A 27,525-nucleotide genomic window follows, 5' to 3' on the forward strand; every position below is an offset into this window, starting at 1 on the left:
GTGAAGACAGAAGAGTCCTCCCTGCTTCTAAAAGCTGAGTACAGAGAGAAACCAGGGGAAGAGGACATCAGTGCAGAGTCACATTTACACTCAGAGACTGAGGAAGATACAGAACACTCCTCTGAAACTGACACTGATGAAGAATGTAGAGGTCCATTCAGCTGTTCAGCTGAGTCAGAAGCCAGAAGCATCATTGCACAGAACTCAGGTCTATCCCCCAAGCACATATCTGCACCAGAGGCAAGCACCAACTGTGGAACAGCCGAGGGAGCAAAAGAAAAGAAATTCCAGTGCTATGTGTGTAAACAGAACCTTTCTTCTAAATATCAGTTACAAGTACATCTTGGAGTTCACACTGGAAATAACCCTTACATCTGCCCAATCTGTAAGAGAGCATTGGCCTCCAAGACGTCTTTAATTGTACATACAAAACAACACACAAGAGTAAAACCTTATATTTGCCCTATATGTAAGAAAGCATATACCACCAAGACTTCTTTAAAGGTACATGCAAAACAACACACAGAAGGAAAAACATTCAAATGTTTAATCTGTAAGAAAGAATTTGCACAAGAGTGTATCCTGCAACTACATATGAAAACGCACTCTGGCAAATAAACCTTTGAGCTATTCAACATGAGGCTGCAAGGCTGTTCTAGCTCTGCATAATAGAATTTACAAAGGAGAGCTACTTTACAGCGCAATTTACCAGAAACTATAATCAAGATAAACGCAGAAACACGCATGTGTAAAAGAAACCTTTAAGATGGGAGCCACATGTTAAGGCTCCAATGCCTTTTTGACAGGGTTTATAGTTATTATCTCTGTAATCACTAATTCTGTATTAGGGATGGTCTGATATGGATTTTTTGGATGGATATGAACATCCAATATTTGTCTTGCTGTTGTTGCCGTTAACCGATATTTGCAGATACTGATGTTAGATGTACAGTACAGACCAAATTTATGTTATAGTGAAGTTTACATTAAATAATCACTTTTGTAAAAGTAACAGAATGTATAAATGTACTAATTGGGAATGACACATGGACACACACTGACTGGGTCAGTGCAGAAAATTTTTTTGTGCCAAATATCGACAACATTTTCAATATCGGTCTGATACGATATCTGGAGAAATCCTCAGATACCACAGATATACCATTCCTAATTGCTATTAAATTGAAATTGAAGTAGATTTTTTTGAGAAAAGATGAGTGTTTAATTTTTTCCCATCAAATAACTTTTTGTTTAAATGTTTTGGATATTGATTTTGGGCTAAGAAGATCAATGAAACTTAATATAATTAAGTAATATAATATAATCTACATGTTTCTCATCCAGAAATGTACAATTTTAACAAAGTTTTATCTCAACTGTATGTGTTCTATGCATGCAATTGCAACTGAATATGCAATTCAAAACAAAGACGTTGCTCCTGTAAAATATATTTATTATAACTGAATACTGACTTCTCCACATAATCCTTTTGATTTGAATTTTACAGTGAACAAAGATACTCTACACCATTTCAATTACAGTGAAAGAAACATTTTAACTCTTAAAAATAATATACACATCGATATAGCAGGCAACTCCATAAAATCACAGTGGCAGACTTGTTAGTTCTTCAGCCTCAAAGCAAGAAGGTCCTGGGTCCGATTCCTGGGCCAGATGGGTACTTTCTGTGTGGAGTTTGCATGTTATTCCTGTGTTTTCCATACCAGTCAATCACGTACAATAGGGTCCTATCTGGAGCCAGGACTCAGCTAAATAAAGAATAAATTATAACAAATGGTTGAGAGGAGCACAAACCTTTGGGGTAAGTGCTAAACATGTAGTTGAGATTTGGTTACTGTAAATCAGTTTTATACCAATGCATTTCAAATATATAAATATATTTTTGAAACGGAATCCTGTCTTTGGTCTTCCTCTTCAGCATTCTTCTAACCCTAAAATGGAAATCTGGACACATTTGACAGTAAGCTGGAATTATACTCTAAATGTTTTGACATTACTGGTCCCAATAAATCCCTCTCTCCATAATTTCTATATAAGTAGCCTGTTTCTCTTAGAACTATTTATATTAGACCATCTATCAGTAATGGGAGTGTACCATATTATAAAAAATATTCATACAAACAATTAATGCGCTATTAAAAGATGAGAGTGGTTTTGAAATAAAGTTGCACTATGTCACTTTTTCAGCTAGGGGGCAAGTTACCTGCTTTTCGTCATGTGTATGATATTAATATGACTTGAATGTTCCATAGAAAGGCATTAAACATTTCTATCAAGCATTTACTTAATGCTTTTATTGCTTGAAAATAGCTCTCCACAAATCTGACCTTCAACTTGGCCTGGTGGTATCACTTGCTTGTCTCCATGAGATAGATATGTTCAATGCCATACTAGATCATTTAGGCAAAGCAAAACATCTGAATGAAGAAAAGCAAGTGGCAAAACCTCTACCAGAAAAGTTACATAATACACCTTTAAATGACCAAGTAGGTTAGCAGATATTAAGAAATACTTGTCATTTCTGGCATGGAAATTTACACCATTTGTTAGTAAAAAATTACAACAACATGCAAATATTCAACAGTCAAAAATATGTACAGTGGTTGACATCATTCAGTCTTGTGTCCTCTGCAGTTACAGTAGTTGCAGTACAGTTTGTATCCTGAAGGTGGCAGTCTCACACCATTTTGAGAATTATCCTCTAAATATGACTTGCTCTGTCCTTATATTACAGCACATATCACAATATCATTTTTATGGCCACAACTTTTCAGCGTTCAGTAAGTTGTTTAGGCAGAAAAAAAGCTCCTGGTCGTTTCACAGTGAACAACAACTTTCAATTCTGACATCTGAGGATTTTAGTTCAAACTCGGATGATGCTGATCGAGGAGGAGGCTCGGTGAAGCTGAAGAGAAATAAGAAGAAGAAAAAAAAAAAGACAATACTGACCACTTAGAGCTTTTTTGATACAATGTTGTGTTTTGTTTCATTCAACACCTCCGCCCCACCCCCTTTTGTCACTAAACGCTACAAAACCACGCTTTCTTTGTGCTGGTACTTCCGGTTAAGTGGGAATCCCATTAGAGTCAACAATGCACCGATTCGCTGGGAGGCTTTAAAATAGCTCTGTAGTCCATATAAAACTTATTGCTGTCAAGATCGGCAGCCCCATGGCAACTTTCAGAATAAGGTGAATAAACACACTCTCTGTCCCTTCATTATTCCTGCTGATTTGTCTCTTATTAATGCTCATACAGTGAGTTACGGACAATAGCAAAATAAAAATTCCAGGATTACGTAAAGCAGGTCAATACAAATGGAACTAAATGATGATCCTGACAGCAGCATTTACAGAAAGAGGGGCGACAGTTTTCTAATGTAAAGTGAATCAGAGCCAAAGTCGCTGGAGCTGGAAGCAGAGCCTATGATCACTTCCAGGAGCTGTTTTAGTACCAGTTATGAAAAAAGTAAATAAAAATGAACCATACCTGTCCCTGTTCACTTCTTCCTGCAGGTAACAGAGTCGCAACCTCCTTACTTAGGTGAGAGCTAACTATGTTGAATGTAGGCAAACTTCCTCCATAAATCATGTTTTAAGGGTAGATGTGCTTAGTTGCAGTTGTCTTCTTTAATTTGTGAGATGAATCTTCCGACACGTAGAGCGGCTTTATTATCATTGTGCTGTTGGCTTTTCACACCATTTGTACTCAGCGTTTCAGGCCTATATCTTTTTATGCTAAAGCTTTCACATTTCAACTGCCTGAACCTATATAAATCAAGACTAATGAGCTCCTAAAGACAGTGTTCCTCTTCCCGCTTTATAATCCGTTGTGAGCAAATTGATAGAAAGCAGACGTGGGTGTCTTAATGGAAATGATGGAGATGGAGTAGACGCTGACTTCTTCTTACGGTCAGCACAAACGCTGCAGATGGGGCTCATTTTTAAAATTATGAAGTCATACTTTTAAAAATCTAAAAACTAAAATGCTGATTTTGAGTTCACATACTTGTGGTACCTCCAGGTATACATGTTACAGATAACATGTTGAATATCATTATTTAGGTCTTGTTATGTGTAAAACCTGTCAATTATGTAGCTCAGACCTCTACAAAGATGCTCTGAAATCTGTGCAGTTCTTTGTGTTTTTTTTCCTTAGGAGGTTTTGGAACCACTGGTTGCTAGGAGATCTCTGCGGCACTACTGACCCCCTACAGAAAAACATTCTTTTTTTGACAACTACTAACTAGGCTTGTCAAAAGTATAGAAAATCAGATACTAACCTAAAACTAGCAAAAGTAGATACTCATTAGAGCCAGTATCGATACGAAAAAAGTCACATTTTCACCGGCAGGACTGAAATTAGTCTTTTGTGAATAGTTTTAGAAGGATCTTGTGCTGTATCAAGAACAAGTATAAGACCACAAAACTAGTATATGTCCATGGACCACTATGGAACCTACCTGGACAACTCAAGGATTACACAGATATAAGGCCACATGGAAATATAAAAGAAAGTATTATGCTTAATGTTGAAAAACACTCTGTTTATTGTCTAAATAAAGAGTGTTTTTTATTATTATTAATCAGTAGTATCAAGTCTATTCCAAAAATTCCAAAATCGAGTTTGGAATTTTAGTAACCAGCCCCTTTGCCCACGTCCACTCCCCTGCTCCTTACTATCTTCCATGTCGACTTTTAGCATCTGATTATCCAACAGAATGAAGACAATATAGACTATTAACTGAACTCTCACCCTGCTGCTCCGCACTGCCCCGTTGTGGTAGATGGGGGAACTGCCCGTGGAGCCGTTGTAGTAGGACGAGGATGAGCGCAGCCGTTTGCCCTTCTCCTTGGTGCCGTTGGAGTCGTTGTCTTTGATGATGTCGTACTGCCGGCAGAACAGGGCGATGACGGCTGTGGGAGGGGCACAGTCGAGGGGGTGGAGCAAAGCAAAAATACAAAATGAACATCTCGAGAATGAACTAAATGTAAAAAGAACTAAAGACAATATAAATGCAAAAAACTGACCAGCCCACAGCAGCAGTACAGTGGTGATGATGAGTAGCTCCCCTGTCTGTAGGTGAGGCGTCATCCCCAGACCCTCCATCGCTGGTTCATCTGACAACACATCACCACATACCTGTTTGTTTAAAGATGCTGTAATGTTTTCATGTAATAAAGTCAAATTTGTCCTTCCCCAGTACAGATATACTGTAAAAGCAAGTCTTAATATCAAAACGAAACAGTTGTGTGCTTTCTGCATCTAATTCTAAAGCATTTTTGACCTCCGTGAACAAGGAAGTAGCGTTAGTGTTGGCATGCTAGTTGTTGTTAGCATTACTGTGATTGCAAAACTGTACTCTGGCCTCTGAAAGTTGTGAAATGTGGCTATAAACTCATCACAGTGAATAACTGGAATGCTAGGAATGTGTTACGAAAGTGATAAATAACTCTGGATGGCTGCAAACTGTTGAAAAATTAACTCAGGCACAGCACCTTGAATTGATATATTTTTAAATATGTAAAATGGTAAATGGTCACATTTTTATATAGCACTTTTCCACCTTCAAGGCACCCAAAGAGCTTTAGATCAAGGGACCACTCACCCATTCACACACACATTCATATACCAGCGTACACAGATACTAAGGGCAAGATAGGTTAAGTGTCTTTCCCAAGGACACAACAACAGCAATCATCTGTGGGAGCTGGAATCACACCGCTAACCTGTGCGTCAATGGATCTGATCAATCCACCAATCCCACTCTTGCTTATGATTCAAACCGCAAACCTTTGGATCAGTGGACAGACACTTTACCAACTGAGCTACCGTCGCCTCTTGAGCTACTGTCCTGTAAATATGTCACGTTGCTAATAGTCATGCTACATTAACATTTATCTTCCACAAACTCATCTTTTGATGTTGACCTCTCTGATAAATTATTTTTACAAATATGGACGCATAGCCACCTGTCACGCTCCTACAAACGTCTAGTATGTCGTTCATTAGACTGATAATATTATCTGTTTATATCTTTTTCAGGCATTTTAAGTACTAAATGAGTGATTTACGGTGGTGGTCGTGGACTCCGACAGGGTAGTGGTCGCTCCTCTCCAGGGTCCTGAAATGCACCGCTCTGCTGGGCTGGCTGTCCCCCTGTGTGCCCACGGATTGCACCTACAGCAAGGAACAACCAGCTCAAAACAAGGCACACTAACATTCAGAAATTTTATTATCTTTTATCTATTCAAATTTTATCTCTAATCTTAGCTTTGTTTACTCTATTATTTTGATTTGCTGTTCTGTTCTGAATGTTTATACAGACTACTTTTGCCAATTTGAAGTTGCTTTGTCACGAGGCTCTTTAGCTTTTTGAAGAGACCTTCCTCCAAATAATGATTCAGCAATGAAAACGGAAAGCGCCAGGAGCAGAGAACAAGCTTGAACGATAGCAGCGGGAATAAAAGTTTGGCAGCAATCAGATTTTAAGGCCCGCACTGCGTTACAAAACAATGTGAGTGTTGGAGTACTGAAATATTCTCGAGTTTCACCTCAACAACCAGTGAGACGTCTTGTCCCTAAACTCAAGACCATAGACTGTATATAAATGGACATAGCTAACCTGTTAGCTGCCACGTTCCAAATAGGAAGTGATCATAGGCGTGCTTCCACTTTCATTGACTTTGGCTCCAATTCACTTTACATCAGAAAATTCTCGGCCCTTTTTCAGTAAATGCTGCCATCAGGCTTGTCATTTTGGTCATAAAATTAACCCACTCTACATGATCCTGGTGCTTTTATTTCGCCATTGTCTCTGTAACTCAAGACATAAATATTAATAAGAGACAAATCAATTGCCTTCTTTTCCAGAGGTCGCTCCCATTAGAAGCCAGACCATTAGAAAACATTTTTGATTGCCATCATTGTTAAGGGGAAGGGGCGTTGCCTTGAACAGCTACACTCCAGATTGGCTCTTTGGTTGCTATGATACTCGAGGTTGGAATTCCAAACATGGTACTGCTAGCCTCGATGAGCTTCATTTGATTGGAGCTAAACCATATGGGTGATGTCACACTCACTTAGTCCACTTCTTTATACAGTCTTTGCTCTGGACTCAAATTTCAAACACATGAGTCTACTCCAAAATAGAATTTTTTTTTAAAAATAGGGTTAAAATTAAATAGGGTTGAAAAATGAGGGTTCTTGCTAATCTTTAGTCTACTGTATGTTAGGTGAATGAGTCTGACCTGTACACTGTAGTGTGTATCTTCGTCCAGGTCCCAAAGCATGCACCAGTGGCTGGACGTGTTGACCTCTCGAATGGAGCGTTGCATGAGTCCATCCTGTCTCTAAATACACAAAAGACAGACAAATGACAAATTAAACCAGGAATCAGGTATATTTTTGTGTGATTTGACCAGGGCAGGTGGAAATGTCAGCTATATGATGAAACTAAACTATGAAAAATTTCTTGGGGAAGATTTGGCGGTGAAGAGGAGATGGAGAGGCTGATAGTTCTACTGCTGCGGTAGTTGAAGGGATGCATTGTAGCTGAAATGGCAGGACTGAAAAGTGTGCTTTCATATGTAGACAGCGGAAAGGGGCTGAGAAAGTGGTAGACTATACGTAATGTCCAAATGCATTACAATATTGACCAGTTATTTGAACAATAAGATAGACTGACATTTCAAATATAACCTTTTTTCAGAGTTCACCTCTCATTGTCATCTGTTGTAATGATCTGATATTTTGCATTTAGTTCAGGGTTGACATCTTTTGTTGCTCTTGTATCTGTTTATGTGTTGTGGTTAATGTAACTGCTTTTGTATGTGACACTTGGTTGCTATGCCGACAAGTTGAAGTGAAGGCTCTGTTGTCAGTTAGTGGGCAGTAAGGAGAGTGGCTCTGCTGAATCTGCTGTTGTTTTATGCTTGTTTTGTGCTTGGTTTGGCGTGGGTTACGACTTACAGTAGCCCTTATGTTCAGAAAATAAACAACCAGAAGAAGTGTTTCCTCACACCAGAACGCAACAGAATGTATGGCTTCTTGGATGTTTAAGATTGCAGAAAAACTGTTAAAGTTAAATGTTTCTTATGACGTTTATCATACAATCCATATTTACTGTTAAAAATAATTAGTCTAGACAGGAGAAGCAGTAAAACAATGAAGGTGACATATTATTGTTACGACCCAGCTCTGCCACGGTTAGGGAAGTAACAAAAACCAAGATGTTAAAAAGGTATAAACAAAGTTGTAATTTAATGAACAGGATTATAAAAAGCAAAGTAACAAAAGTGTTCTAAAATAGTTGTGCGCATACATAAACAAAATAACCTAAACTAAGAAACCAAAAATAACAGGTTTAATTAATTAGATTAAATAGTTGTGCCTCAAAAAACTGGTCACGTAAGCCTATAAAAAGCGAGTGACAAAAAAGGGACACGTAACTACAAGAGTCCCAAAATAAACACGAGTCCTACACACCTACAAACAGAACCGAGTAACAAAATAACAAGAGACACAAAAACAGAACTAAACTAGGGGAGGCGGCTGCAGGTGAGACACAGGATTAACCAGGTGGGAAAACAGTCCTCCAATCCGCAGCGAGGGCTCACGCAACCAGCATGTCATGGGGGAAAGGGGACCGGATTCAACCACACACAAAATATAGGACAGATATTAAAAGGGACAGAGCATAAGACCTGGGTCCGTAACAATTATGCTAAATCAACATTTATAAACTTTTAATCAGGTTATAATGTTTTTTTCTTCATTATTAGCTTACTCAAAGTTCTCTATTTGTTAAGGGGCAGGCAAGAATCAATTTCACTGTTCCACTGTTTCAGCTCAATGATTATATGGGTGTAATAAATGACCAACGAATAGCAAAGTAAAAGCATAACATGTCCTCTTTGAATAGATGAGGTCTGAAAACACATCTTCTCAATTGAGCCAGTATTTGAATCCCTATAATAAGCAGGATATATTGCGTAGGCACTGGTGGCTTGAGGGGATTTGCTAGACTTTCTCTCTGGCTCTCTTTTCCAAATAGAGACGAATAGGATTAAGATGTAGTATCCAGACAGACTTTGGCGACCTGCTTTAGAATGAAATGTCTGCAGGAAGGAATAGCTGCTAAGGACAAATGGTGAGGAAAAGTCAATAAGAACAGGGCTGCAGGGGAGCTCGGGGCCATCCAGCTGTCAACCTGCACTCACAGAACTACATACATACGATTTGAGATAAAAGCATATTGCAAAGGATGACTTCATATTATGTTATGTTATGGTAAGTTATAGTTATGGGGATAAGGTAGTGCAATTTTACGATTTGTCATGAATCTGATAAAACTGTATAATTGTTTATAAAATCAATCTTTGCTGGGTTATGATGCAACAAAATTTGGCATGCTTTTTATGTGGACCTTGAATCAAGTACTGTAATGTATATACACAAATATATATTTTAGGTTACATATGGGATTTTTTTTTCCTTTTTATCTTGTTATGACAACTGTGGGGCGCTGTAGCTTGAGTCTGAATAAAAGTGAGGATTTCAATAGCTTTCTCTCCATATTTTTCTATCTCACCATTAACATACCTTGTAATTGCATGTGTGCATTTCCATCTCACACAACCAGTTTAAACCCAGTTATCAAAGAGACACCTTTTACATGATAACATTATATCGACATTAACCTTGAGATGGTGACTCTTGCCTGCATTATGAATCACATTATGGGGTTTGTTGTGTAAGAAATACAGTATTAAATGGGGTTACTTCCTCTATGTGTTCGTGTATGTTGCATAATGAGTTAGCGCTGAGGAGCAGAGGGATTTGGAGCAGCTTCAGATGAGGCTTTGTGTGCACGTTGGCTCGGCCTGGTTCCTCCATTTCTACCACACTACAGACAAGCTTTAGAGTGCTATGCAACAGGAGGGATGCAAAGTGTTGAGGCAAATTTGAAGATGGGGTTGAATGATTTTGTGAAAGTGTCTAGTTGCAATTTCTCAGATCAATAATGTAATAGCTTTTTTTTTTTTTTTTTAACAAATCAATGTTTACATCCAGTAGCATAATTTACAGCTTAAGGTGCACTATGTAATTTTTCCTGAAATGGTCTGCTGCCTGCTTGTCTCCATGGAAATGCTATTTCAGTGGAATTTTCAACAGTAACAGTAAAAACACTTGTCAGTACTACAACTGTTGAAGATGTTTATATTGATCAAACATACCTTGAAAACCATCTGTTCTTATTGTGCATGTCCTCGCCTCTTCACAGATGTCACTTGGTCTGGTAGTGTAAAGTCCTTATGAATATTCAAGAGAAACAATGACATATCCATGGAGACAAGCAGGCGGTAGAGCCTCTACCACAACGTTACGTTAGTGCACCTTTAAACCAAGAGTCGCATGAATGTAACTGGTAAAATTTCAATAGATGTCTAATGTATGAGTAGCAAATTTTGTAGTTTAAAGTGCCTATATTACACTATTTTCTGATCTATATTATAATGTTGTTTCCTCATCAAAAACATACCAGTTGTGTTTTGTTTCATTGACACATGTTAAACACACAAATCCTGCATAATTAGGCTGCGTTCTTCTCTCAAAAGGAAAACACTTTGTTCCAACTTGTGATGTCATGTGGTAATACAGGAATTGCTCCACTGTATTTTTAAACTCCATACACTTTCACTAGAGTTATTTGGATTATTTCAGCCATGCAATTGCCAAACTACTGAACTAAAGGTAAAAAGGTAGGTGTTAACTTCAAAACTACCATTTCATAGAGCAGAGCATTTTGAGCTTTGGAGGTGCAGACAGCTTAATAATCCAGGATTACTCAAACATGCGTGAATGAAGCAAAACCCAACTTCGGGTATGTTTTTGAGGAGGTAACAGCATTATAACATGGCTAACAGCTCACAAGAGTAAATTTTGTATAATCATTCAAAATTGTATTCAGTTCACTCTTCTGGTCCTGGTGGATGTCTGTGAATTGCATCTCTATATTTGTTAGAGTGCTATAGTGAACTGCTGGCCCTTTGCATGAGAGTATTTCCACTTGCTCAATCACTGTCTATGAATATTTGAGGTTACATAAGTGCTTTCTCAGGTTGTGGCATATGTAAAGGTATACGCACACGTTATGCTATGTCTTAATCTTAACATGTGGCAAAGATTTTATTTCCCTCATTCATCACAAAGAATGTGCTTTCACTCAACAAACCCAGCACAATGCACTTTGGTTAATTAATGAATTAAAATCTTTAGTTGTGCACACGCAACACATAGAAGTCTAATTGCTTGCTTGCTGCGGTTGGTAAACTCAGAGCATGTGAAAAATTGAATCCTACTTACAATTTGAATGTTTTACAAAAAAAAAAAAAAAAATCACATTTTTAAGTGAGTGTGAGTTAGATATAGGTTCAGAGTTTAGTTAATAAAATGAAAAAAATAATAATAATAAAAAAAATCTGTACAATATTTTATAATTAGGACAGGCCTACTTCACTTACATAACAAATTCTGTGTACCCCAAATGTGAGCAACTTTTTGAAGCTTTGAATTAAAAAGCCTTGTGATTTAGTGCACTTAAATTTTGAAAACTGCTGACTGCAACCTGGACAGAGAAGTGATTAAGATATCCACCAACTCTCAAAAGACCAAATCATCCTAAAGCTGGTCTGGCTGTGCCCCAGAGTTTCCAGCCTCGTGATCCATAATTCACCTCCTTTCAATTTGTAACCTGCAAATTTAATTGGACCCGAACCAAATGAGAGGATCAGACAGATGGGTTTAATACAAGCACGAGAAATGATTTTCAGCTCGTCATGATTAAAGCTATTTCACTAATTTGATCTCTCAGCTCACTGGCCACGCTTTGCTAAAAATGTATACGTTTCACCAGAGGACACCCGGGATCTATTTTAAAGGGAAGGGGGTGGCAAATGAGGAACATAAAGATTTTAAACGTTGTTAGTCATTGTGAAATACTAGGCCCACCAGCAAAGATAAGTCAACATAAAATTAAAAGCATCCAGCTTATGTTTTCATTTATAATTTATGACATTTCACCCAGAAGAGTCTTGCCTTCTTGGCGTTCACAACTCAACCTAAAAGTCTACAGCTATAGGGACTATGAAAGACATATCATAATATAATGGGCTTTAATGCATAGAAATAATGTATTCTTTTACATTAAATATTGACATTATGTACAATGTGTGCTATTTATCCTCTGGTCAATTCAAAAGTTTTTTTTAATTCAAGATACATTCAAGATATATTATAATAGTAAGGATTACTTTACCTCTGATAAAGAAACTGCCCAATCCTTGTTATCTTGGCCTACGTCATCAGAGGTATAATACTCCCTACAACGGAAGCATACCCAGACTGGACGGCACTAGACTGGAATGGACTATGGAATACCATCACAATGTCTTGGGTTCATGTCTTCGGGTCCTGGGCACAGACGGTATAAAGAACTGAACTAAACGAGTGTGACGACGAGTCAATGGAGCGGGAAGTTCACCCATGTTCACTTCCTATTTGGAATGCAGCGGATAGCAGATTAGCCATGTCCATTTATATATACAGTCTATGGTCCCGTATTGATGGTAAATAAACTTCTCCAGAGTCATACCTCTTCTCTTCAACTCTCAGGCTACTGCAATTTATTCTATAACAACCTCCAATATGGACTGAGTGAAATACGACTTACAATTAAAAATGACCTTTACTTGTTGATTTGATTTCTCTAAGTTATGTAAACTTATGTTGATATATTCTTGTTGCATTTGACTCACTGCGCCTACAGCTAAGGCAGTGTGTTGTGTTGTATTCTTCGGTTGGAGTCTGAGTGCTCAGTTGTGCTCCTGCCAATAAAAATAGAAATCAACATGAGGAAGTGAGCCATGAATCAAAAGCTGGCAGTGACCACAGGATCCATCGTCTCCGCTGTTATGTAATGCTCTAATCAATGGGCTTTTCATATTTTCTAATCTTTCTTGGCCACAGCAATATTTCAATACAAACGAAATCTCAAAGTCAAAGTATTCAACAAAGTCTAGAAAAAGAGAAAGTTAAAGAGTTGTAGGCACAGTAAAGAAGTGGTGTAACAATATATAGCTGTGCTGATCTAGTACTAGTAGTTGTGTTCCAAATATTTATGTCCTTTCAAGGCATCTGTTAGGTTAATGTGTGGTTGTTAAAAAGTAACTAACTACCTGAATGCTTTTTTGATATGTTCTCTACTGTAAACTCTTTTGCGCTGTGGACTCTTAGCTTAGAAAGAATATAACATTGAAGAACTTTGAATACTTAGAAAACAAGATGAGATAGCTATGGGTTTGTCAAGGAGTGCGGTACATTACCTGTTGCGAAAGGGCGTATCCGATGACAGTGTCTCCCTGTGGAATGCTCCAGGTGACCAGAGCAGAGTCGGCTCTCAGCTGGGACACAGATACGTTCACTGGAGCTGCCGGGGCCGCTGCAACATAACCAGCATGATCAGCATACAATGAGGATAGAAATATACAAAATAATTCTTAAACGTTTCATGATATATTAAGGTAAGCGAATGATGGTCCCAAATTAATACGGGGATGCTAAATTGAAAAAAAGTCAAAAATTGGTTGAGATTACTGGAAAAAAGGAATAAGGAAGGAAGTGAGAAAAGTTCAAACCTTATGCTACATTAAAATCCAAGGTGTAGTAATTCATAATTCATTTTGCATGCAGTACATTTCAATTTTTATGCCAAACAAGTTTTGGAAGTTCAAGATGCATTCATGTGCATGGGAAAATGTTCTAACCTGAAAACCACCCAAGGGAATACTTAAATATTAAAATCTACCGACATGTACTGTCAACATAAATTGCAAATTGTTGTTTATACAGTGTTTTTTCCTCCATAAAAATGTAGCAAAAATACTTCAAGAAGATCAAACACCATATCATCATGTTCTTTTTAAGGATGGTATGACTCACTGACTGATGCAACATAAAAACCCAACAGTTGGCAGTGTCCTCATGGTCACATTTACTGAAAAATTAAATGCATTTAATACTTGAAAATGGGATCATGTTAGAACAAGTTTAATTAGATCGTGATTAAATTCTGATCTCCCTAAACATCTCTTTTTCAAGGGGTCAGATAAGTTAGTAGATGTAGTATTGAAAATTGATATCTGATTCTGAACCATTTCCAAACCAGAATCATATTTGTTTAGAGCCCACATTTGAGAAGGAGAAACATGTACCAGCTGCTCACACAGTTTCACACAGGCCTCCTCTGACCACAGCTGTTGGTCCTTCACATTACGTTTTGGCCCATTGCTTTGAGTTACAGAAACAAAATGATAGCTTTAATCTAATTCAACTAAGAGAACTAAACAGACATACACAAATGAGTGTGGTGTAATTAGCAGTTACTTAATTAGTAGTAACAGACTTTGTCCGGTCGAGCGATCAGAATTGCAATGAGTAATATAGATTTGTTAGGAAAAATAAATCTCCCCTGGGAGACATAAAGAGTAGAGGATGGAGAGGCTGTTCTGTATCTCAGAGAATAGATTTTCATGCAGCTGGACTTGTGTACAAGTCTCCATGGCCTAGCACCAAAGTCCATCTCTGACATGTTAGTGACATATGAACCATCTCACACTGAAGATCGGGGACTGGCTTCCTGCTGGTTCTCAGAGACATGACTAAGCATGGGGAGCGTATCTGTTTTATGCAGCTAAAATCTGAAGATGTGAGACAGGCCTCTACTCTGACAATGTACATAAGTCCATAATTAACATAAGACAAATAAGACAAGATGAGATAAGAAAGCTGCTTTTGTGCATCCCCAAAGCCAATCAATGCCCATGCTCTCACTGTAGTCCTATGTATTGACTAACTTCATCTGCTGGCTCAGCACTGACAGGGGCCCCGCACATCTCTCATAAACGTCTGTGGCTCGCGCTGTAATTCACTCGAGCCTCTGGAGGTGTCTGGTCTGAGAGGCTCGGCAATAAGGGCTTTTATGTACGGCTAAAAATACACTGACAGTTCAGTATCAGGCCATCTTTTCAATTTCTTGTCAAAATGGTTCAAAGAAGAATGTTTAGAAGAAAAATTTTAAATGTGGGCATACTCTTTACGGTTTCAACTCTCTCCTTCACTGAACTTGTTCTAATAGAGTAGCTCCCAAACTGATATGGACACTCTTCTTCTTGTAGAACACAGGGTACGTAACTCTTCAGTTAAATCTTGAGACAAGTTTGTTGTTTTGCTTCGTGTTAGTGAACACTACTACTTTGATAAAGGTTGAGTTCTATGGTAGACCAAGTTTAGCCACATTCTGTGCCTTTGTCCGTTAGAATCACATCGATAATTGCCATTTTATTATTCACTGCAAAAAATCATCAGATGCTTAATCCAAGGTGTTTTGGGATAACTGAAAAAATGCTAAATTATTATCCAATTAGCAAAAAGTGTATTGTCCTAGTTTGTTAAAAAAAAATTAAAACGCTTCTGTCTGAAAACAGAGAAAAGCCTTGAATATGTGCCCACTTCAATTTCAAATGCAGCAGGCAGGACTTCAGAGTCAAAGGACATTTAAAAAGATTTATTTATTTTGATTCTGTCCTCCAATCACTGATGTTTTTGCTGCTTTGAAGCAATGACATTCAAGGAATCCATCAGATGCTCTGCGAGTGACTAGGAGTGGCATACGGGAGCTGAGTCCGGTCCCAAAGCCATGCACACACGCGAATGCCGAGTGCTATCTTCTTCTAACAAGCTAACCGCGGCTCATTATGCAAGCCCCCAGACTGCAGAAGACTCACGCCCCCGAAGCAGCCAAGAGGAATGAATTTAAATCCGTTCTTGTAAATGTAACAGGCCAAATGTTGTGGTCGTATATTATTGATTCCAGCTATTTTGGGATTAGCTCTGAAGCTTGCCTGAAATGTTCCACAATATGATGTTCAACATATGTACAGCCCTATGGAGACAAGCAGATGATCTGGCCAGGTTACAGGTCAGATCTGTGGAAAGAAAGTGTATGTGTATCAAGGTCATTTGGGCTATAATAACACCTGTAAATGAAATGCAAGACAGCTATTAGTTTAATGTCATACCATGGAACATTAAAAGTATAGCAACAAAGTCTCCATGGAGACGTGCAGATGGAGGACCCTTCATCAGGAAAGTTCCATAGTGTGCCTTTAAATATGTCTGTGAACGTCATGGTTGAACTTTAAGAGTTGCAATTAATGTGAATGGAGTCAGACTGCACAATTAACGACAAAGAAAAATCCTGTTAGAAATGTTTTTGAGTGATTATATTGCAAGCTTCCGTTTTGTTTGTTTTGCAGCTTTTTGACAAGGTTTTTGAAATATTATATTATAGATTAGTTTGTTAACTGTTTCTCACCTGGAAGAGCATGTATATTTTATCCCTGCAATGGTCAGAATTGATTTGGTGGGTGTGAATCTCCTGTTTTCATGAACCAATTATAGAACATTTCGAATACCATAGAAACCAGCTGGCAACCTTCATTAAAACTGACAGAAGCACTGAAATAATGCACCATGGGTTGCCAGGTAGTCGCCATTTACCAGCCATATCCTGTGCAATTTTCCATTTTGTGTGTCTTCTCCAGTTCTAATGTTGTCCATCTCAGAGGAGCATTACTCACCTGTGAAGTGCGAGTGTGGAGGAGGGTTGAATGAGTCTACTTTTCAGTCTCCTCTTCTGCAACTGTCCTGCTCTATTTTCAACAGTGTAGGCGGGCAAAGCGCACACTCAGAGCATGCTCTCAAATATACAGAATGAATGCACTGCATGCAACAACAAATGTATGTGCATAATAGAGGCAAAACATGGAAATAATGAGGGTTTCAGGAGAAGGGCAGCCAGATACTCCACAACTTCTATGTCTACTGTCTCAAAACACCAGGACTGCCAAAATCCCATTGGTTAAAACAAAACACTGGTTGAAGATTTTTATGGTCTACCAATCACAATCCTGTCATGAAGTTATAGACAGTTCAATTCAGTCTTTTACTATAAGCATGGCACAAGAACACACTGCTAGACTAACACATTTTTTAAAAGGTCAAAACTACAACATTAGCAGGTTTTACACAAGATAAGACACTATAGAGTCTGGATAATTGTTAGCAGAAAACACAACATCACCAAGCTAGACGTTTCGCTAATTGCTGTCATGAAAATAGCAATTTTGATTCAATTGTGATTCGTTTCTCAGTGGTTCCCTGCCATGTCCCTGCACCTGGCCTGTAACATCTCCAGCACTGTTGGAGGTCTGCTATTACGCTGTTCCGCACTCCGGGAGAGGACAGGATCCGGCGAGACAACTGAAATAACCCCTGAGCTCCCCGCTGATGAGACCAAAACACAGTCATCTTTCCACTTTGAAAGGACAAACGCGGACAGGTGAATGAGTGAGATCGATGGAGAGATGGAGGAGGTGGAGAAAAGACATGAAGAGGAGGGGGTGGAGTGTCTGTATCGATTGGATGGGAAAAAACTGTAGTCTGAGTGCATCTAGGAAGAGTCAGTGACCTTGTTTGTCTTTGGAACTTGGTGCCAGCATGCAATCTTTCAATAGTGACATCGCGACGTTTTATATTCTTGTTTTTAACTTAAATGGGGCAGGTGAAGTGGCTATTGATATTGATGTGTGGTTTGCGGAACAATACAGGCCTTTTTCGAGTTTTATTCATACTTTTGTTTTACAGAAGCATTTGATGATTATTTGATGTAAGGGGAAAAGGTTGTATAGTGTATAGGACAACAGGTGAAAATCTGTGCATACAATTTTGACGGTTTGATGTTTACTATTTGTGTCTATTGTTGAACTGGTTACGGTCAGCAGAATTTTGGTTAGGGCTAGGTAAAAAAAAAGATTTGGATTGGATCATTTTATGTTGTCCAAGTACTGGCAGTAATGTCAGATGTAACCATTTTTTCCTTGTTTTTTTTTTTTTTTTGATGATATAAAATATACTTACCCGAACTTGGAACCCCAATACTTAACAAATAAACACCATTATTGTCATTGTCATGGGTTTGGGGTTTAGTAAGTTTATTTAGTAAGTCCACCAGCATGTCGGATGTGGTATGGAAGCCAAACTAAGGTAGACACAGTTTCTGCATCTCCTCTTCACTTGTGAGATCAGTGAGCCCTGATAAACATAGCACAGACTATATCCCAAGTGTGTGCAAATATAGTTCATCATCATTGTGCAAGCCAAGACTGCGTGTGTTTACAAGTCAAATGAGATGCGTAGATGCTCTTTTCACTGGATATTGACTTTTATTATCCAATATAAATGTACTGAAATATTAGGACGCCAGAAGCACATTATGAAAATATGTTAATCTATGAATGCATTTTTGAGACGTATTATCCAAAAGAATGTCTGTGCAGATGTTGATTTTGACCTTATGTTGTAACCATGGTAACAGCTACATCAGACGAAGAAAGTGGAGGACCAACCAAGTGAGTTAGATTAGCATTTGAGTCTAGAGTCAGATGAAATATATTGCAAATATAACGTTATCAAAGTCTTAAAATCGGTAAATAGTCAAATGTTTTTGATCTTCTAGCAGCTGTACCAAAGCTCCTTTTATCTTTAGAACAGGAAAGTTCTCCGTGATGTAACAAGAAAGACTGTATCTCCACAGGGGAGGCATGGCTTCATCGTGCTCAACTAATGCACAACAACAAAAGAAAGCAGGGTTTTTTTTCAGTTCAGAAGAAACCAAATTGGAATTTGGTTAAGATGTCCATATTAGCAAAATGGAAACTTAAAAAAAAACATTTTACATTTTAGCTTTTTAAACACAGTCCAAAAACAGTAAAAGTCTGATACAAAAAAGAGAAGAGACCCAGACAGAGATGCAGCAACTAAAGGTTTTATGAGAGAGTTAAACAAAGTGGAAAAGATGGTGCGGAACAATGTTAAAAATGCCATCATAAAAATAAGTGGAAAGAGATAATAGTGCCATTATGTTCCATACTAATATCTAGAGGGTATGGACAAGTAAGCTGTACAAAAACTCTCTAATTAAAATAAATAAATGAAGCTTAGCCCATATCACCCAAAACCAACAAAGATATGTTCTTGTATTCATAGTGTCAACAGAAACAGTCTAATTAGACAGCTCAGGGCTAAACGTAATTTTATAATAGATAGGCTAAGCACTAAAGCAAGGAAAGAAAGAGAACATTTAGTAATGCTTAAGGCAGCGAGACAATGCAAATTCTTTTCTTAAATACATGCAAATTTGAGCAGTTAAAGGGACGGTAATCTATTTTCACAGAAAAAAAACATGAATGCAAAATATATCAAAGTCTCTAATGCTTTTGTTGATGTAATACTCATTTGTTCAGAATTGTAATGTAATGTAATAGTCATCTGAAAATGTATTGTAGATGCAACCATTTTGTAGATGTACTTAAGTCAGTGTTAAGATACATATTGTCCTGTTATAATCTTATGTTTTATTTTTTGTTTTATCCAGGAAAGCTGCTCAACCTGCCTGTTATGGTTGAAATGTAATGTAATTTTCTGACACGTTTTATGAGTTACAATAAACTATTTCTCTACTATTTATTTTCTTTCCATAATCCATTAGAACTCAATGCATCACTTTCCCTAAAAGGAATACCTAAAAATGTAATTACAGTCCATAGCTTTGACCTGTGGCCCTAATGACAATCTCACTTATCACAGAGGAATTAACCACCCTGATGAAAGGCATTCTGCTGCATTCGCCTGAACCTTTGAGGCCACGTTCATTATTTAAACAATAGACTTACTCACACCTCTCTATGCGGTGCTTTTAACAGCAGCTTTAGTTTTTAATTGAACTTAATTGCACCAGATTGATATTATCCATCAAATAGATGCTTTGAGAAGTCTGGCGAGACAACAACAACAACAGGCTGGTGACGTTTACAAGGCTGGCTGGAGTATTGAGCGCTGGCTGACGTACGGCTCGGGCTCCACTCCACTGTAAATCAGATGGAGGTTACGGTGAACTGATGGAGTGAGACAGAATAATCTGGGTAATGGCCCGAGCGAGCCCGTGATGGATAGGTTTCTCCGGAACAGTGTACTCCAGACACTCTGATGAAGATACAGTAAGGTTACAAAATGGACATGTGTTACATAAGAGAGCTCTCAGAACAGACTTGGCAGTGATTCCACACAATTGGCTTCCAACAACAAACATAGTAAAAGTTTTCAGGAGCTTTCCATACTTACTTTCAGGTTACATTCATGACTTGCTTTATTTTTGCTTGTGGAATTAATAGAATTTTCATCAAGATCAAGGCTGGAACTGAGTCATTTCTGAAATTGATCAGCCTGGGTTTTTATAATGTTTTTTTTTATCATCGAGAGGTCTGGCCAATTCTTTGACAATAAAAAAGCATGTGGTTTAGACTGAGCAGAGTTCAGAATGTCACGAGTACTTCTATCAGATGTTCAGGAAATTAATATTGAAAGCCATTTTTATTTCAACCCCAAATAAAATGTGTTGTTTTATTTATTTTTTAATCAATGAATACGAGGGGGTAAAAATTTCCCATCCTAGTTGCAATATCTCACATTGTACAACTTAAAGTTCAGAAACTTATTCCAGGCACCAACTGCTGGCAAAGAGGAGCGTGAAGAAAATGGAGTGAAAAATTATCAGCATGATGTTAACATAGGAATGATATGTCCTAACCAATGAGTTCATTAGAGCTGAATGATGTTGGAAAAATATCGAATTGCGATTTTTCTAATAAGTATTGTGATTTTGATTAGCTTTGTGATTTATGTTTTAATAGCTTTCCATTCAAAGTTCATACTGTAAACGCGTCCAGAACAATTGACAAAAAGACATACAGTTTGAACTGAAATATGGACTAACTAAAACTAATACAAGAATCACATTTCAGCACATGTTTTTACACCTCTAAACTACAGGGTTAGTAATTATTATGATGAATAAGCCAGGAGGGAAGTTATGGCCCTTCAAAAATAGCAGCCCTAGCGTCTGTAAATGGCAAATGGTCACATTTTCATACAGCGCTTTTCCACCTTCAAGGCACTCAAAACGCTTTACATCAAGGAACCACTCACCCATTCACACATTCATACACCAGTGTACGCAGACACTGAGGGCAAAGTGTCTTGGCCAAGAACACAACAACAGCATTCATCTGGAATCGCACTGCCAATCTATGGGTCACTAGATCTGACCCCTCTACCAATGATGTTTATGCCGAGAGCAGGGTTCGAACTGCCAACCTTCGGACAAACACTCCAACCAAATGAGCTACTGTTACAGTAATGTCCAAAAGAATGCAACCCCACCTTGCAAGATGTAACATGTTTTAGAAGCAAACAAAATTAGTAAATGATTAAAATACCTTTTTTTGTTTGACTAGTTTTTACATTTTAGACGCATACGCATATGCATCAAATATATAAAGCAAGTTATGTGGAATTGTGTAGTAAAGAAAAAATAACTCTAATAAATATTTAGTTATATAGTTATATTTAATTATGTAACAATGCAAAAAGTAAAATATCTTACTTCATATATTTGATGTCTTCTGTGTGTATATACAATGTAGAAAGTAGTAAAATTAAAAATAATGAATGAACGGGCGTGTCCAAACTTTTGACTGGTAGGGTAATTTCCGACAACTGTTACAAAACAAGTCCGTCCATTACATTTAACAGAAAGCCTAAATCAATGGAGTTTTGTTCTGCTCCGTAAGTGGCTGAGGGACCTTGAAAACCTTTTATCTCACCAGCAAAACAACTCTGGAAACAGCCTCATATATCCAAATGATGCCTGCTACACTCCAATTTACACAGCCACAGTCTCCAAATGAATACAAATTAAGACAACATTTTGGTCAATAACCGGACAAATCTGTTAATAGCTTTTAACACAATCAAAGATGCATACTCCTGAGTGCTAAATTACAAGTATAATAAATAAATAAAAGTTTTTTGGGGTTTTTTTGCTAATAGGACATTAAGTTGGTGGAACAAGCTAGCAGTTATGTGTCAGTTCACCATCTGTGCTTCCAGGGACCGATACAGACTACAAAATGTCATTGTAACTAGATGAACTTGAATTGTTCAGATTGGGTAGAGGATTCTAAATTATTAGTAATTATTTTTATTCCAATAGCTGGGTCTTCTCCACCATCAAACAATTGAGCAATGTTGTTACTATTACTATCCCAGTTCTAGAAGTGTCCATGATTCACTGATACTTATATTTTAGTTTGTGATAACCTTGAGAGCTTGCAAAACAGAAAGCCCTTGTCTACTGTTCAAATGTCTGAATATTTACATAATTGAATTGGTTATTAAAGTATAGAGCAATGGAAGGTTGCAGTGAACAACTTGTTAGATGTTGTAGTTTCAGTTGTAAGCTCATTCTTCGGGCGCAGTTAGAATTCAGTTCTCAAACCAGTTTCGCTGAGAACTGACAAGGCCTTTCAGTTGATTGGTGAAACGTCCAAAGTAAGACCCAGTAAAAACGACTCCTTTTTGATCCCCTTTCATCTGAATGGCTGCACGTAAATGGCCAAGGGCTGTGGAAGACGGCACTGGATTTGGTCTTTGAAGATATCTATATATCAAGCTTCTTACTGAGAAAATTTGTTTCTTTGATATTTATGTCATTCTAAAGTAGTTTATTATAACATTATTTGAAGAGGGGGTATTGCACTTCTGTGGGGTATTAATTGCTAATTTATAACATATTTATTTAAAACACCATGTTACTTTTAATCATTTTGAAAATGCGATATTCGCCAAAAACAATGTATCAAAATGTTTAATAAGTTTCAGTTTCGTTTTTGACACTCTGAGTACCCTCTCCCATTGCTCCACATGCTAAGTCCTTCAGAGCTCTATCACAACGCAGTCAGCATGCATACCGCTAATGAAACTACTGCACATCAGTTTTGTGAAGTTATAGAGTATTGTTTTGTATCATTCTTTTGTAAATTAATTGGAAAATTTGCATGCGGGGCTGTCATGCTGCTAACCATAAGCAAGTTTCGAATACTGCCAGGGAGAGATCGCTAGATTACTAAAACATGCATAGATGACATATAAAACCACTTCAGGCACATTTTTCATGAAGGAACAATGTTATAACATGGTAGAAAGCTCCAAAAAGTCAATTTGCATAATACCTCTTTAACAAAAACAAAAAAAATCTCAACTAAGTGTTAACTTTGAAGTGTTAGAAAAAGTCTTAAAATGTTAAAGCACTTAAAATTTCTAAACTTAGCTTGGACATATTCCCTGCAGAGAAAGAAAACCACATCTCGAAACTCAAAAGTCACAATTAATTCCGACTAGATGTTCTGTCTCCATAAAGCTAGCTGACATTTCCTGATTCACCGAGTCCATCCAATCACATCACTTTAGCGGGTGACACGGGGCTGGTACGTTCCATTTCATCTGACAGCTGATATATGGCAGGAGCTATTAACACTGCCAAATCATATATTGCTGCACGCTGGGAGATAAATGTACTTTTGTGATGAATCCTGAATCTAACAACTGGGTGAAGGGTTTAGAAGACGTGACGAGCAGCGTGGGGATGTCAAACGTGGCCCCAGGAGGCTATAGAAGTGTACCATCCCCTCAGGCTCCACTGCTCCTCTCAATCTACTTCTCCATTTACTTTTCTGTTAGCTCAGATGTGGGTCTCCAGCTGGTTTTGGCGGATCTAATACAACAGGAGAGGGGAGCTTCCCACACACACATTTGATCAGACTGGAAGTAGAAAGGGTTAGAGAGGTTTTAGTGTACTTGACAAATCATACAAATCATACAAATAACTAACTTCAATCAAAGACAAAAAAAAAACTGCTAGGAAAATTACAACATCAGTTCAACAGGAAGCAAAATCAAGACAATTGGTAATAGAACATTGTTTTATCTAATGGGTGTAACAGGAGCTGACATTGCCACTACATTATTCAAGAACAAAAAAAAAAAAAAGGAAGGGGGCTGATCCTAATTGGTCCCTCTTGTGAATAGAGCACCTCTCAAGTCATTCATATATAAGCACTCTTTTTCCTCTGCTGTGTGCCCTCTTTTGCCTCATCTCCACCGCAGCAGCAGAGTCATAAGCCTCTTCAGTCACGGTTCCACAAAAGGAAAGTTTCCCCAACAAATCCACCTGATTAGCCCACAGTTTATTCAGTCAATACACTTTTCATTACATCTTGGTCATTTGTCAGTGTCTATTTAAGTTTAAGTTTCATATGTTCATAAACATATCTTACTACTATATCAAGTGATAAGGATGGCTTGTAATATTGTCATGTGCTCTATGTCAAGCTATGGTTAAGTGTCAGCCGAGTTTTGCAAGGTAATAAAGAGTAGCGAGTACTGGTACTATTATTACCATGCAGCAGGATGTTTTTGTTCCTTTTATATATTGTATTATAAATGTATTATCATCATTACAGCCCACACTGTCCATAATGGTGATGAACAGTCCTCAGAACCCTTCGTCAGCACAGCACACAGTACTTATTCATATTAGGCATCAGCACACTGACAGCAAGGCAGTTCATAGGTCAGGACAATCACTCTGATTTATTTTACATTTATTGATTACATAGTTCAATTTTTCATTAGCGAAAAAGCTTGAATTGATATTTTGTCGATGCCCAAATTCTTCTAAATCAATAGAAACAAAATCAAGACTTTTATAAGGCCACAAATCTGGAATGTGACTTGCTGAACCATCAAGATGGTTCATATTTCTCATGAGTGGTTCTTGGAATGCAAATGTTGGCGTTGTGAGCGTGCACATGTTAAGCCACTCTTCATTGGCCTAATCAATAGAGCAGCCCATAAAGGCAGATTAGTGGCTGCTGGCATGGATCCGTAGGGGGGGGCTGGTGCAGGTTTACATAGTCGTGTGTGAGGTACATGAGGAGCATGAGCTGCAGATGATTTAAGTGGCATCACACGGAGGCACCACCAATGAATAGAAATGAGTTTCTCAGAATCTCCAGCATATGATTTACTATGGAGTGCATATAGACAATACAATCAAGGACAGTATATCAAGTGCTGAACTAAGCAAGGTTATGAATGGCAATATTTATAGTAGGGTCAAAGTGTATTCAATATACAAATGTGAAAGAAACACACAGAGAAAAAAGTTTGAATTATGGCTCTATAAAATGGCAATACATTATCCCAGTCAATCTCTTCAAAGGGTCAATAAGTAAGGTTGTGGGAAAAGTATAACCTCAAGCCTCAAGCCACACACTTTCCTTTCCTTACATGCAATGTGCAACCCTCCTTCACCCCATCCCCAATGCAGCAGCAAAACTTTCATTCACCTCAACCTCTCCATCTCTACTTCATAACAACCACTGTGGTAACACTCTACGCCAAGGGGAGATATTTTCTTTAACAAATCATCTTTCATCATCGACCCACTGTTACCTGCCAGCCTGGGGTCTAACTTTAACAGAGAAACAGGGCTGTGGATGTCTAAAAAACATACAAATCAGAGCATTGTGTTGACTGAGTTTATATTAAATATTTTAGCCAACAGTTGGAACAATAAAACCACTTCACATTATGTGCTGAGCTCTTTTTACATAAGCGATTCATTGCTTTGTAATATATTTTCACACCGTTCCTTACTGGAGCAGATGGATCAGAGCAGGGATAATGAGTGTTTACTCCGGTAATAGAGATGAGATCATGACCTCCTTTGAAGCCAAGTTCAAGTGTGAGTGCAGGAGAGCCTCCACATAGCCAAAAATCATTTAGCCCCAGGAAGAAGAGATCAGAATACAAAATACCCAGAACGACCGCTGTCTCGCTGTTACCATGGGATCGGCTACAATTCATTTCGCCAGAATGGATGTCCATAAAACCCTCGTCACCGCAAGAAGACACAGCTGGACTCACCTGATTTAAATTGTAAATCTTAGACCTCTAGGGCATTATTAAGTGAGTGTGATCGTGTTTTAGTTTTAAAATGGGTCCCCATTTGTTCACATATCACAGACCTGGGAGGATTGATATATCATCTATAATAATGAGGCTGCAAAAAGAGCTAAAAATAAAATGATGAACTAAAACTTATAAAACAGTTATAAAGTTACGTATTTTATTTCTGGGCTTTTGTGGTTATTTTATTCACATTGTGTGCAATACCTGAGGCTCAACCAACACATTTGATGGATTGCCATAATTATAATATCATCAGGATCATGCAAAAACACAGTAGGCTTAAAATAAACATTTTTGTCAATATTGACCACCCTTAATCCTACATTTGAACTAGCCTACTTGCAAGAATCTATACAATTTATTACTTAAAAAATGGGATTGCACTCACATTTGCTGGATTACCATAATTATGATATCAACAGCATAATGGAAAAACATAGCAGGCTTAAGATATACATTTTTGTCAATATTGCCCACCCTTAATCTTAAAATATGGGATTGCACTGGTATAAATAAAATATGGGATTGCACTGGTATAAATAATAATTAACATAATAATGACCTGCAAAGCTGTACAGTGCTATGCAAATCTGAAAAAAAACAAAAAACAGTTTAAAACACCTGTTTAAACTGCTTAGTCCACTGTATCAATAGAACTATGATAGAAATATGTCTGCAGTCTGCCACTTACTTGCCACCACCAGGTCCCCAGCGAGGCAGGAGGTCAGCAGCAGCAGCAGCATCCCGGCGGACAGGTGCACGGCCGCGGTCATGCTGTTGCCCTTCTCCCCGCAGACGCACTAACACCTCCTCGACCTTCTTCACTTCTTCTCCTCCTCCTCCCTTTTCACTCGAACTTCAGCCTTCCCGGGAGGTCGCCACAGGGTCCGCGCAGCCTTTCATGACCACCTCTGTAGAAAATATTGCAAATGATGTGTGGCAATGATGATTAAAACAGGATAAATTAACTGTAAGTTGGTAGAAGTGGAGCGCGATGATGCTAGCTGGAGGAATGGGGCTTTTGCGTTGGGTTCCGCGGGGAGAAGCTAACAGGTTGTTCGCCCGTCTTCTGTGCGTCGCCTTCAGCTATGTGAGCTTTACAAAATGGCTTCTGTTGAATTAAAAATCCTTCCCCAGCTGTCTTGGAGTAAAATTATTTATTATTGTCTGTCAGTGGCACAACTAAAGGTGTTTTCCATTCGCAGGTGGAAGGTCGTAGTAGTTGGTGGCACGTTTTAACGGTTTGCCATTCCAGCGGAGGAGACGGGAAAAGACGAGGATTTAAACCCAGAAAAAAGACGTGGAAAGCGGTGTTTGTTCAAAATACGCCGTTTCTTCTTGTGTTAGATTCTCAGGAACCCGCCGGGGGTCTGGAAATGTCTCCCCGTCTATCGCCCAAGCTGCCGCGGTTGGAGAGAGCGAGTGTGCCCGGAGGCTGACGTGAGAAACGGTG

The 27,525-nt window shown here is 38.2% G+C and overlaps 1 protein-coding gene across 1 annotated transcript; it reads right to left on the reverse strand.

Annotated features, from left to right (window-relative positions):
- Positions 1-1,437: 1,437 nt before the first annotated feature.
- Positions 1,438-27,525, reverse strand: LOC117382650 (fibronectin type III domain-containing protein 5-like). Its single transcript, XM_033979870.2, has 7 exons — positions 26,764-27,525; positions 13,406-13,521; positions 7,271-7,372; positions 6,095-6,200; positions 5,051-5,140; positions 4,776-4,936; positions 1,438-2,926 (listed from the first exon to the last, which is right to left on the reverse strand). The coding sequence occupies exons 1-7, from the start codon at positions 26,843-26,845 to the stop codon at positions 2,885-2,887; spliced, it is 699 nt and encodes a 232-aa protein (XP_033835761.1). The 5' UTR covers positions 26,846-27,525; the 3' UTR covers positions 1,438-2,884.

The sequence above is a fragment of the Periophthalmus magnuspinnatus genome, chromosome 2 (genome assembly GCF_009829125.3).
Source record: "Periophthalmus magnuspinnatus isolate fPerMag1 chromosome 2, fPerMag1.2.pri, whole genome shotgun sequence".
NCBI classification, from domain to species: domain Eukaryota; kingdom Metazoa; phylum Chordata; class Actinopteri; order Gobiiformes; family Gobiidae; genus Periophthalmus; species Periophthalmus magnuspinnatus.

Excerpts from the sequence above, each read along its gene's own strand:
- LOC117382650 (XM_033979870.2), bottom strand. The coding sequence starts at position 26,845 with ATGACCGCGGCCGTGCACCTGTCCGCCGGGATGCTGCTGCTGCTGCTG. Across the intron at positions 13,522-26,763 it reads TGGGGACCTGGTGGTGGCAA|CGGCCCCGGCAGCTCCAGTG; the intron begins GTAAGTGGCAGA and ends GTTATGTTGCAG. Across the intron at positions 7,373-13,405 it reads GATACGCCCTTTCGCAACAG|AGACAGGATGGACTCATGCA; the intron begins GTAATGTACCGC and ends TTGTGTATTTAG.